At 47.2% G+C, this 13,448-nt stretch overlaps 1 protein-coding gene across 1 annotated transcript; it reads left to right on the forward strand.

The window, feature by feature from the left end:
• The first annotated feature begins 2,828 nt into the window (after positions 1–2,828).
• Nhlrc1 (NHL repeat containing E3 ubiquitin protein ligase 1) lies at positions 2,829–4,171 on the forward strand. Its single transcript, XM_004667931.2, has one exon. It carries the CDS (start codon positions 2,829–2,831, stop codon positions 4,014–4,016), a length of 1,188 nt encoding a protein of 395 aa, XP_004667988.1. The 3' UTR covers positions 4,017–4,171.
• Positions 4,172–13,448: the final 9,277 nt, after the last annotated feature.

Genomic DNA, 13,448 nt, shown 5'->3' on the forward strand with positions numbered 1-13,448 from the left:
GACACTCAACACTGGGATCTCATGAAACTCAAAAGCCATTGTACAGATAAGCAAACCAACAGAGTCAATAGACAACCTGTAGAATGAGAAAAAAAATCTTTGCCAGCCAGTCAGATGTATATCTGACAGAGGTCTATTATGCATAATTTATAAAGAACTCAAAAACTAAGCAATAAAAAGTCAAGCAACCTACTAAAATATTGGAGAAGGAAATTGAACAGAGTTCTTAAAGGATCAAATTCAAATGGTTAATAAACACCTAAAGAGTTATTTCTATATCCCTAGCAATCAGGGAGATGAAGATTAAAATGACTTTGAGATCCCATCTCACCCCAGTCAGAATGGCAACCATCAAAACTTCAAATAACAACTAATGCTGACAGGGATGCAAAGAAAGAGGAACCCTTATCCATTGCTGGTAGGAGTGCAAACTTGTACAACCACTATGGAAATCAGCATGGAGACTCTTCAGAAAGCTGAAAGTAGGGCTGGAGAGATGGTGTAGTGGTTAAGGCACGTGCCTGCAAAGCCTAAGTACCAGGTTCAATTCTCCAGTATCCACGTAAACCAGATGCACAAGGTGGTGCATGTGTCTGGAGTTCATTTGCACCCTGATATGCCCATTCTCCCTCTCACTTTCTTCTCTTTCTCTGTAATAAGTAAATAAATAAAACACTTAGAAAAAAAAAAAAGAAGAAAAAGCTGAAAGTAGACTTACTACTCCTGGGCATATATCCTAAAGACTACTCTTTATTACAGAGACACTTGTTCAGCCGTGTTTGTGGCTGCTCTAGTCACAATAACTAGGAACTGGAATCAGCCCAGATGCCCATCAACAGATGCATAGTAATGAAGATGTGGCACATAAACACAATGGAATTCTATTCAGTGTAAGAAAAGATGAAATAAGAAAATTTTAAGGAAAATGAACGGACTTAAAAAAAATCCTACTAAATGAACTCACACAAGCACAGAAAGACAAACACTGCATGTTCTCCCTCATATGTGGTTCCTAACCTGGGACCCTTGAGTTGCTGGTGTACTTGACAGGCAGTTCGCCCCAAGGACAGATAATAGGTGTTTGAAGAGTCTTGAGGAAGGCAGAAGGAGGGTGGGGGTAGATTAAACAAAACTAAAGCAGGAGCTGGAGAGATGGCTTAGCAGTTAAGGTGCTTGCTTGCCTGCAAAGCCAAAGGACCTCAGTTCAATTCCCCAGGACCCACGTAAGCCAGATGCACAAGGTGGCTCATGCGTCGAGTTCGTTTGCAGTGGCTGGAGGCCCTGATGCACCCATTCTCTCTCTCTCTCTCTCTCTCTGCCTCTCTCTCTCTCAAATAAATTAAATTAAATTAAATTTTAAAAAACCTAAAGCAGATATAAATTAGTACCATAGAAACCTTTCTCCTGGATAGCAAACTAAACAATATAACCCTCAATGGGAATGAGGGGAGATCACCTGGGCAGATGGGCCCCAGATTGGGCAGAAGGAAACCTAATCCTAAAACCATGGTTCTGGCTTGTAATTCCCAGTGCCAGAAATGGATTATACTCCACAGTGAACTATTGGTTGGAAAGAACTGTAAGGTCCCCCAAACAAAGCAGACTTCTGCCAAAGCATTTGATTACCTGCCAGTTCTAAAAGATAAGACCCTATTGCTGACCACAGGTTGCCTACACAGGACATCAAGAGATCATGCTGGAATTTAGAATGAAGCCAGTTCACTGATGGCTAGCTTTCATAGTGCTGGAAAGTGCTACCTGAGCTGCTGGGGGAAAATGGCCATCAGTGATGTGAATAAGTAGGGAATCCTGCTAGATACAAAATCAACTAGCTGGACAAGAAAGATATATACACCTGTACAATAGTGACACCCAGCCTAGTCAGGTAACCAGTGGCTCTCTAATTACTGGATAAGATGCCTGCTCAATGGGAATGAACTCATAGCTGGTAATGGGAACCAAATAAGGGTCCTACAGAGATGAGGGTCATAGAGTCCATTAAGAAGATACCACACTCTTTGGCCAAAAGAGGGCTACTCATCAAAATCTCTCTTAATTAACTATACTTACCCCTTTAACCCACGGTGTTTTCAGTCTCTATTGGAGAATCTATTTTCTCTTCACAGAAGGCAGTGAAAACCGGCGAGAACCAAATCCATCATGACAAGGGAAAATAGCCAGCTCCCTATCGAGCCACGTCTTGCACAGCCAGGGTCCAGGTGAGCTACGACGAAATGGCGAGTTAAGCAAGAGTGCTGCTCTCATGGCAAGCCTGACAACCTGCACCAGGGAGATGGCGAGACACTGAGGACACCCAAAAGGTATCGTGAAAAAACACACCAAAGAAGTATGCACAGCTGTGTCACCCCCTTGAAGTTTTCCTTCTCCCCAGGGTCGGCGTTTCCTCAGTCAGGTCATGAGTATCCAGACGAGAGGGACCTTGTCCTAAGCCTGCCCCAGATGTGGTACCCAGAACCCAGCGCTGCTGGTTGGAATCCTGCAGGGCATCACTGTTGGAAGACGGGCTGTGGTTCTTACCCAGGCTGAGTCACACCCAGCCACCTACTGGTCCTGCATAGACGCGTCTCTTCATGTTGAAAGTGGCCATCCCTGACGTGACTCTCCAGCAGGTCCGCCCTGTGCGCATGCGGGCGTGGGACGCGGAACAGCGCGGCGCGTCCACCAGGGGGCGGCAGAGCGCGCCCCAGCGTCCGCGGCGCCGGGGTCAGGCTGGACGCCCCGCCCCGGGACCGGGGCCGTGACCGTGACCTTGACCGAGGCGGCGGCGGCGGCGGGCAGCGGCGCGGCGGCAGCGCGGAACCCGCGCCATGGGGGAGGAGGAGGCCCGGGAGAGCGGGCGGGCGCCGCCCGAGCTCGTGCGCGAGGCCGAGGTCAGCCTGCTCGAGTGCAAAGTGTGCTTCGAGCGCTTCGGTCACCGGCAGCAGCGGCGCCCGCGCAACCTGCCGTGCGGACACGTGGTGTGCCTGGCCTGCGTGGCCGCCCTCGCGCACCCGCGGACGCTAGCCCTCGAGTGTCCCTTCTGCCGGAGAGCCTGCCGGGCCTGCGACACCAGCGACTGCCTGCCGGTGCTGCACCTCCTGGAGCTCCTGGGCTCCAGCCTTCAGCCTGCTGCGGTCCCCGGCGCCGCCGCCTGCGCCCCGGGGGCCCTCACCTGCCACCACGCCTTCGGCGGTTGGGGGACGCTGGTGAACCCCACGGGCCTGGCCCAGTGTCCCAAGACCGGACGGGTAGTGGTGGTGCACGATGGCAAGAGGCGCGTCAAGATCTTTGACTCCGGGGGAGGCTGTGCCCATCAGTTTGGAGAGAAGGGGGCCGCTGCGCATGACGTCAGGTATCCACTGGACGTCGCCGTCACCGACGACTGCCACGTGATCGTTACCGACGCCGGCGACCGCTCCATCAAGGTGTTTGATTTCTTTGGCCAGATCAAGCTTGTCATCGGAGAGCAGTTCTCCCTGCCGTGGGGCGTGGGGACCACCCCGCAGAACGACGTCGTGGTCACTGATGCGGAGGCTGGGGCCCTGCACCTGCTCGAAGTGGATTTCCCGGAAGGGGTTCTTCGGAGAAGCGAAAGGTTGCAAGCTCAGCTGTGCAGGCCTCGCAAGGTGGCTGTGTCTTGGCTCACTGGGGCCATCGCGGTCCTAGAACACCCCTGGGCCCCCGGGACGGCGGGAGACAGCACCAGGGTGAAGGTGTTCAGCTCTGCTATGCAGCTCATTGGACAGGTGGATACCTTCGGTCTGAGCCTCGTCTTTCCCTCCAAAATAACTGCTTCAGCAGTGGCCTTCGACCACCAGGGGAACGTAATTGTTGCAGATACCTCTGGTCCAGCCATCCTGTGCTTGGGGAAACCCGAGGAGTTTCCTGTACTGAAGCCCCTGGTCACCCATGGGCTCTCCCATCCCGTGGCACTGACCTTCACCAAGGAGAATTCTCTGCTTGTGCTGGATTCTGCATCCCACTCTGTCAAAGTCTATAAAGTTGACTGGGGGTGACCAGGTGGGCCCGGGATCCTGGGGACTGGAGTCAGAAATGCTGGTGTCTGTTGATTCCTGGATAAGTCGCTTAACCCATCCATTCAGACAGGAATAACAACGGCTTGGCCGAGTTACAAATTTGGGGCACTCATTAAAGACTAATAACTACATTAGCCATGTATTGAATGCGTATTTCCTGCTCTAATAAATTAGCAAACATAAACCCTTTGATTCTCAACACCTAGTGAGATCATTTCTTTTTTTTTTTTAACTTTCCATAATTTTTTAAAATATTTGTTTTATTTTTTTCTTTTCACAATTTTTATTAACATTTTCCATGATTATAAAAAATATCCTATGTTAATACCCTCCCCCCTCCACACTTTCCTCTTTGAAATTCCATTCTCCATCATATTGCCTCCATCTCAATCATTCTTCTGACATATATACAATACCAGCCTATTAAGTGCCCTCCTCCCTTCCTTTCTCTTCCCTTTATATCTCTTTTCTAGTTTACTGTCCTTTGCTACTGTGTATTCTTCCTACTCACACAGAAGTCCAATCATCTGTAGCTAGGATCCACATATGAGGGAGAACATGTGGTGCTTGGCTTTCTGGGCCTGGGTTACCTCACTAAGTTTAATCCTTTCCAGATCCACCCATTTTTTTCTGCAAATTTCATAACTTCATTTTTCTTTACTGCTGAGTAGAACTCCATTGTATAAATGTGCCACATCTTCATTATCCACTCGGTGAGATAATTTCTATACTAATCCCATTTTAGACAAGAGAAAACAGACTCAAAGAGCTTAAAGTTCCTCTGGTCACCTTAGTGTGACAGTCACAAATTACATTTAATTCTGACTCCAGACCCCTTGCTCTTAAAATATGGTACCGGATGAGACAAAAGTATATGTGAATGTGTATTGTAGCTATGTGTACGCTCCTTACAAGTGGCTAATGCTAACTATATTAGTTAAATGTACAGAAAAAGAAAGAGGCCTCTAGAGCTCAAGAGAAAAGGGATTTCATATGGGCATTAGGTACATCCAGCTTGGCGCTGCCTTGGTGGCCCAGTAGATAGTTACTATTGATCTAGAGTTACCTGAACAAGAAAAACACTGAACTGTTTCTTTAGAAGGTAAAGGCTGCCTGGTAGGGTGGGTCATACCTGCAATCCAGCTCCCGGGAGGCTGAGGCAGAAGGATAAGGAGTTAAGGCCATCCTTGGCTCTGTGCTAAGCCTGAGGCCAGCTTGGAATACATGAGACCCTGCCTCAACAACAGATGGACAGAAAAGGGCTGGAGAGGTGGCTCGCGGGTGCCTGCTGCACAAGCATGAATGCCTAAGAGGACCTGATTCACCCTGAATTCGTTTCCCCAGCACCCACATAAACAGTTGGGTGTGGTCAAGCACACCTGCAACCCCCGTACAGAGCAGACAGCATAGAACTGCTGGGCAGCTAACTTAACACACAAACCAAGCAAACAAAAACCCCAGCAAGTCCAGGTTCAGTAAGAGGTCCCATGACTGAAGAAACAAAATGAACCAGCTATGGAGAAGGATATCTGGCGTTCCCCTCTGGCCTCCACATGCACAGACTTGGGGTGTGTGCATTCGCACACACACCACACCACACATACTACACTTATGCTCCCCAAAAGGTTTTGTTGGTGTCTGTGTGCCCTACTCTGTAGGCACTCAGGGCATAGCATGTGGTTGGTGTGTTGAGGGAAACCTGAAAATAGTGCTCAGAGCAGGGGCAGGTGACACCCTGTTGCAGAGTTACATTCATAAGGAGACGTCACTGCCACACATCTATGGCAGAAATGCCTTTGGCACCTGGAGCACTTTGTGATGGTATTTTTTTTTTCTGTGCAATTTCAATGTGTCTCACGTGATGCAGACACGGTACTCAATAAGCAGCTTCGTGGGTGCTTTTAGACCACTGATAAGCACACCCTTGACCAAGGTAATGGCTCCTTAATGCTGCAGTGAGGAAATGAATGAGTGGATATGTTAGGTGAAGTGGCCAGTTCTCCGCACAGTGCAAACATCTTGGTGTTTAGACTGTTGAAATAGCACCCAATAACAGCCCCCTCAGAAGAAGATTTTCTCAGGGACAAAATGTTGGTTTTGAAAGGTGAGCATTTGCTGTAGATAACACCTGATGCTTTGTCAACAAAAGGCATTCAAAGAGGTTTTTTTTTCTTGAGACATGGTGTCATGTGTCCCAGGCTGACCTCAAATCTGCTATATAGCCTTTGCCTCTCAAATGCTAGTGTTACAGGCATAAACTGCCACACCCAGTTCTTGTGGTGCTGGGAATTGAACCCATGGCTGCTTTAAACAAACTGGGCATGGGGCTGGAGAGATGGCTTAGCCGATAAGCGCCTGCCTGTGGAGCCTAAGGACCCCAGTTGGAGGCTCAATTCTCCAGAACCCACGTTAGCCAGATGCGCAAGGGGGCGCATGCGTCTGGAGCTCATTTGCAGTGGCTGGAGGCCCTGGCATGCCCATTTTCTTCCTCCCTCCCTCCCTCCCTCCCTCCCTCCCTCCCTCCCTCTCTCTGCCTCTTTCGCTCTCTGTCTGTCACTCTCAAATAAATAAATGCAAATAAACAAAAAAATTATACTAGGCAAGCACTCTCGACTAGATGATATCTTCAGCCTGCAAAAGATTTTCAAGTAGATATAAACATTAAAGATAGCTCCAAATTCTGAGTAAGATATGTTCCAAAACATTGTAAATTGTCCTTGGAAGCTGAAAGTGTGAGTCTGGCTCCTTGCCACTCCACAGAAGGACATGTTGCTTTCTCCAGTGCCATCACATAGCATTAACTATTACCCTGGACACCCTGGAGCACCATTAGGAATTTCAGGGGCAGATCCCTTGTCCCCATGTCACACCCACCCATTTAGGCTACTTGTGGTGGTACGTGCCTATAAGCCCAGCACTTGGAATGCTGAAGCAAAAGGTCTAAAGTTCAAGCCCAGCGTGGGTTACATAGTGAGACCCTGTCTTTAAAAATAAAAGTCAAATAAAACAAAACAAACAGGTCGGCCTTAGTCCGCTGAGCTCACAGGAGTTCTGAGTAACAAAGTTCTACATGGAGATGTGCGATCATTTGCAAGTAGAGAAATTGTGAATCGACTCTAAAATTATTTTCTTTTGGAACATTGCCATTGTAATTATGTTAGTGTAATTCAGAAGATGGTTTTCTTTGGAATTACTGGCGGCATCATCTTTTACTCTAAACTATGAGCATGTCTTTTTCAGAGTGCAGCCCACAGGGAGGTTCGTGAAACAATGCTGCTTGTTTCTGGGTGGATCTCTCAACCTGGGGGATCGTGTGTAAGTGTATGAAATGAGGTCGGGGCTATGACCTTGTAACGGGCTCCTCCCCTGGTCGATGGAGTGGGTCAGGACACGCATCACGTAGGGCCTAAATCAGCTGCTCTGGATCGGCAGGAGGCAGGAGCAGTTTGACGGAGAGAGCTTCTGTTTGCCATCTTCAGGTAGCCCTGGCTAAGGGACTCAGTTCACTGTCCTGTGAGACACAGGCAAGATTGGTCTTCCAGACTGTGATCTCTAAAGCAAGCTCATCAAAGGACTTGAACAGTGATGACAAAGACGAGCAGAAAGAAGTGATCCCAGCAGACAGTAAGTGATACCAAGGTGATGGGAGACAGTTGGAATAAGACAAAAGAATGCAACCAAAAGAAAAGGTATGGAATAGAAACAGACTCTTCCAGAATGCTCACCATGTACCACCAATGAGACCAAGAAGCAAGAGCAGGGCTGGTGAGATGCGTCAACTGTCAAAGGTGCTTGCTTACAAAGTTGGTCATCCTGGGTTCGATGCCCCAGCGCCCACATAAAGCCACATGCACGAGTGGCATGTTCATCTGGAGTTTGTTTGCAATGGCAAAAGACCCTGATGCCTATATTCTATCCCTGTCTAAATAAATAAGTAAATAAATCTTTTTAAAAACAACAAAGGCAGACACACTGGCTCTCCTCTGAGAGGTTTTCATAGCCCCTCCACCTGTTTCAGGTTAGCTGATTTCTGACCCTTGCACTGTGTCCTGATCTTGGCCTCACTCTGCCCTCTGGACTTGCCACATGGTCTAGACTTTTGCTGTCTTGTTTCCCTGGTATTTTTCTGGAGATGGCTTCCAGTCATGAATTTCTCTTGTCAGTTCAGCTCCACATCCCATCACACCTGTTAGTGCCTTATCTAGATCTCCCTGGGCCCCTCACTAGGAGGGGTGCAGACCCCACCGAAAACCTTTTGAAGACGCAGCATTTTCCCACACATCGCAGAAACATGACTCAGAACCACTTGCCGTGGAAAGAGAAATGCATACTGGTGGTTAGGGTCTCACTAACAGTGAGATGCTATGGTGAACTGGAAGGTGAACTGGTTTCTGGGAGGATACGTAGAAAGTGAGATTGACAGGCTGGCAAAACTCACCCCAACCTCTGGACTGCTCAAGATGGCAGCTGCTGTGCCCACAGCCTTTTGCCCAGATGCTTGTGAGGAGCCAGTGCCTGGGAGGCACATCTGCCTAAGCTTCCCTTCAGCAATGCTGATTAGATGCCATTACACACCCACCCGGCAGCCAGTCTGTCACTGATGCCCTCCTCAGATCTCATGTAACCCAGGCTAGCCTCAAACTTGCTATGTAGCTAAGGATGGCCTTGAATCCTTGATCCTCCTGCCTGCACTCCTCAAGTGCTTGGGATTGACCCTAGGGCTTTGTGCATGCTAGGTAAGAACCCTCCTGACTGAGTTACACCCTGGCCCCCATAACATGTTCTACTTAGACCAGGAAATGCTACAAACTGGCCTAGCATAGTCAATTTTTTTTTTTCCTACAAAGGAGCATGAGGATTCACTTTGGCTCTTGTTCTTGAAATTTTGAAGTGAGACATATGGAGTTAATGGGATAAATGACAGTCTGGGGAGGGTGTTAAAGACATGCTCAGAGGGACACAGAGATCCCCTGTGAGCAGGCCCAACCACCAGGTAGAAAAAGTTTCTAGACAAGAAAAGATGCACCAGGGAGAATACAGATGAGAATGGGCTGGTTCAGTGTCACATCAGCTCCAGAGTTGACCCCTGATGCTGCCTGGACTCTGCTTCCCCTTCCTCTAAGGAGCACTGGAACTGTGGTTTCTGTTCTGAGAATACCAAGAACCTGGCCTTAGAGAGATAGCTCAGATAAAGCACTTGCTGTCTAGGCATGATTACCCGCATTCAGGTCCCCAGGACACACATGAAAGCCATACACACACTGTACTGTACTGCAGCTTTCTTACAGGGAGACGGGGGACAGTCAGAGATAAGAGAATCCCACAAACTCTAGGACAAACTAGCCCAGCAGTGAGCAAGAGGTTAAGTAGGGATCTATTCTGAAAATTCCACCCTTAGTTGAAACCATGGTAAATTGAGAAGTATCAAGGGCACCTGAAGCCACCAGCCACTCTGGCTTGGCCACACAGCACACACTTCCCCTGGTGAAGTGAAATGGGGCTGAGCAGGGGTACCACAAGAGAGCATCACACTGCAAATACGTGGCTCAGGAAAATAGCAATGTGCAAAATGGAAGCCCACCTTCCTCTGAATGCACATTTCCCTCACACTGTTGCAAAGTAGAAAACTTCAAAGTGGGACCATCATGAGTCAGAGCTACCTGTACAAAAATACTTTCAAGCTTCATCAAACCTGCATGGAATTTGTTTTTTGCAAAGTGAGTATCTAGCAAAGTGATACTATTTTTTTTTAAATTTTATTTATTTATTTATTTGAGAGTGACAGACACAGAGAGAAAGACAGATAGAGGAAGAGAGAGAGAATGGGCGTGCCAGGGCTTCCAGCCTCTGCAAACGAACTCCAGACGCATGCGCCCCCTAGTGCATCTGGCTAACGTGGGACCTGGGGAACCGAGCCTCGAACCGGGGTCGTTAGGCTTCACAGGCAAGCGCTTAACCGCTAAGCCATCTCTCCAGCCCAAAGTGATACTATTTTTTAAGGCACAGCCTTACTATGTTACCCAGTGCTGGGGTTCCATGTGTGGGCCTCCATTCCCAACTCAAAAATCATACTATCTTGCTGATCTATGTGGAGAAAATTAGACTTAAATGTTATGGTGGTTTGATTCAGGTGTCCCCCATAAACTTAGGTGTTCTGAATGCTAGGTTCCTAGCTGGTGGAGATTTGGGAATTAATACCTCCTGGAGGCAGTGTGTTGTTGGGGGTGGGTTTATGGGTGTTATAGCCAATTTCCCCATGCCAGTGTTTGGCACACTCTCCTGTTGCTATTGTCCACCTTATGTTGGCCAGGGGGTGATGTGCACCCTTTGCTCATGCCATCGTTTTCCCCTGCCAGCATGGAGCTTCCCCTCAAGCCTGTAAGCCAAAATAAACCTCTTTTTTTTCCCAGAAGCTGCAGAAATACTAACACTTTTATTATGATCTGGAAGGCCAAGTTACATTTTAGAATAATTTAATAGAGTTCTTGCTCAATTTCAAGATATGATAAATTTTAAGAAAATAGTGACCAAGTTAGGTATGGTGGTCAGCACCTATAATCCCAACACTTGGGAGACTGAGGTAGGACTACCTCCAGTTTTAGAATAGATTGGGCTTTATAGCAAGACCCTCTCTCAAAGAAACCTAAACAAACAAAATTCATAACAAGCTAAAATGTGTTTAAAAGGTCTGAAAAATTTTTTAAAAAAAAGGTTTTTCCTCTTTGTCAACCCCTATCCAACTAGAATGTAAACTCCCAAGAATGATATTTGAGATGTTCAAAGCTGTGTTCCTTGTGACTGGCATACTATGGCATTAAAACATCCCAAAGATTTGTTTTCTCTACAGTGGTTTTCATTCTCTGATAGAAGGGAGGTGGTGTAGGCAGCTGGGCACCCTGAGGAAGTTGGTTTGGAAGCATGATGAGCTGTGGTGGTTTGCTGAGTGACTCACTGGCACAGGTCTGAGGGCACTGTGGTGGTGCTGTCGAAGCCTGGGTTGGAGTGTGTGAAGAATCCTGTGCACACCGTCCCCACATTGCCTGTTTTCACCCAAGCACATGGGTATCGAGACACCGGGTGGTATGAGTCTTCAAATCACTCTCTGGTGAGCCACAGAGAACAGAGGCAGCCCCCTTGGAGAGCTTTCCAGTGCCAGGTGGTGATTTCAGCACCATGTGGAGGTAGCAGAAGGAATCCAGTGCCCCTGAATGACTTACCTAGTGCCATGCTAGTTTTACTTGATAATGGGGATATAAAGTGGCTTCTGCCTTACACACTGTCAACCCACGTGGGAAGTCTGATCACAGGCCTCACTGACTGACAAGTTGCAAATATCACCCATGGTGCATCCAGTATGGCTGCCAAAAGTCAACTCACGTGACTGAGAACGATGGTGTTACAGGGGATAATTTCCTGACAAAGCATCCTGTTCAAACCACTGTTTGACTATCAATGTTATAAAACAGCTACAACACAAATCCAAAACATTTGGCCAGATGAGGTGCACACACTTTTAATCCCAGCACTCTGGAGGCAGAGGTAAGAGGATTGCTGTAAGTTCAAAGCCACCCTAAGACCACATAGTGTATTCTAGGTCAGCCTGGGCTAGAGTAAAACCCTACTTCAAAAAACCAAAATAAGGGCTGGAGAGACGGCTTAGTGGTTAAGTGCTTGCCTGTGAAGCCTAAGGATCTTGGTTTGAGGCTTGATTACCCAGGATCCATGTAAGCCAGATGCACAAGGTGGTGCATGCATCTGGAGTTAGTTTTCAGTGGCTGCAGGCCCTGGCATGCCCATTCTCTATCTACCCGCCTCTTTCTCTGTCTGTCTGACACTCTCAAATAAATAAAAATAAACAAACAAACAAAAAAAAGAAAATAAAAAAAAATCCAGGGCTGAAGTTCCCATCCCCTGCAGGCGTGAGGACCCAAGTTCACAGACACATGCAAAAAGAAAAAAAAATGTGCTTCAAGCCATAGAATTTTAGGAATGGACAGAAACTTCGATATTCTCTTTATTAAGAACTTTAATATATGAACATACAGTAATTTGACCATGTTCTCAACTTTTTATCCTTTCTTTGTCTCCTTTCCCTGCATTTTCCCACCCACCCTTGAGGATCTTCCTCTTTCAAGAGAGTTCTAACTCTGTTTTGTTGACTGTGGTGGTTTGAATATAAATGTATGTTCCCCCATAGACTCAGGTATTTTTTGATTATGTTTCCTATTTAGTCTTCAGCAGGCAGAGCCCTGCTGGAGGAGGGCTGATCTCTGGGGGTGGATCTTGAGTCCAGCTTTACTAAGAGTGTAGAGAGCCACCTTGAACTAGCTGGATCTCTCTCTGCTATGGATGTATGCTGAAGTAAGCCAGCTTCTTCTACCATGGTGAAGCTTCTCCTGGAATCTGTAAGACTGAAATAAATCCTTCCCTTCCCTCCCGTAGGCTGCTTTTGGTCAGGTGTTTGTAACCAGCAACAAGAAGGCAACCGCAGCATTGTCTCACTCCTTTTGTTCTCCATGTTGATGGGCTCAGAACCATGCTGGTCTTGTGGGGATACTGGTGGCCACTGTGGAGTCATGAACGCACCAGTTCATGGAGGTAGCAGAAGGGACAACAGTGCCCCAAAGTAAACACAACCTGAGGTTCTCTCATTTAATCCACCCCCTCTTCTGCAATATTCCCTGAGCCTTTGAGGGTGTGATAGAAATCTTCTAGTTGTGAGCTCTCAATAGCCTCTTAATTTCTGCTTTGATGAGTTTTGAGTCTCATTAGTGTCTACCAACACCTCCATAAAGAAGGTTCTCTGGCTAGCCGTGAGAGCAGCACTCATGTTTCATCTGTTCCTTATTCTATAGTAAATGCTAAATCCTGGGCTTTCTCCTTTTCTTGTCATCTTGATGAGTCTCGAGTCTCCCTTGTATTTGCTGCCATCTGTAAAAAGCAGGTTCTGGAACCCAAAGTGAGAACAGCATTAATCAATGGGCTTAAACATACATAGGAAGGCTCTTTTTTTAATTAACAACTTCCATAATTATAAACATAAACCATGATAATTCTCTCCCCTCCCCCTTTCCCCTCACAAATCTACTCTCCATCATATTCCCTCCCCCCTCAGTTAATCTCTCTCTCTTATTTTTTAAAGTTTCATTTTTATTTATTTGAGACAGAGAGAGAGAGAGATAAATAGGCTGGTAGAAAGAGAGAAAGAGAAGACGAACACAGGGCCTCCAGGTGCTGCAAATGAACTCCAGATGCAGGTGCCCCCTTGTATATCTGGCTTATGTAGGTCCTGGGGAATCAAACTTGGATCCTTTGGCTTTGCATGCAAGTGACTCACCTGCTAAGCCATCTCTCTAGTCCAGTCTGTCTTTTATTTTGATGTCATCATTTTTTCCTCCAATTATGAGGGTC

The sequence above is a fragment of the Jaculus jaculus genome, chromosome 17 (genome assembly GCF_020740685.1).
Source record: "Jaculus jaculus isolate mJacJac1 chromosome 17, mJacJac1.mat.Y.cur, whole genome shotgun sequence".
In the NCBI taxonomy this organism is placed as follows: domain Eukaryota; kingdom Metazoa; phylum Chordata; class Mammalia; order Rodentia; family Dipodidae; genus Jaculus; species Jaculus jaculus.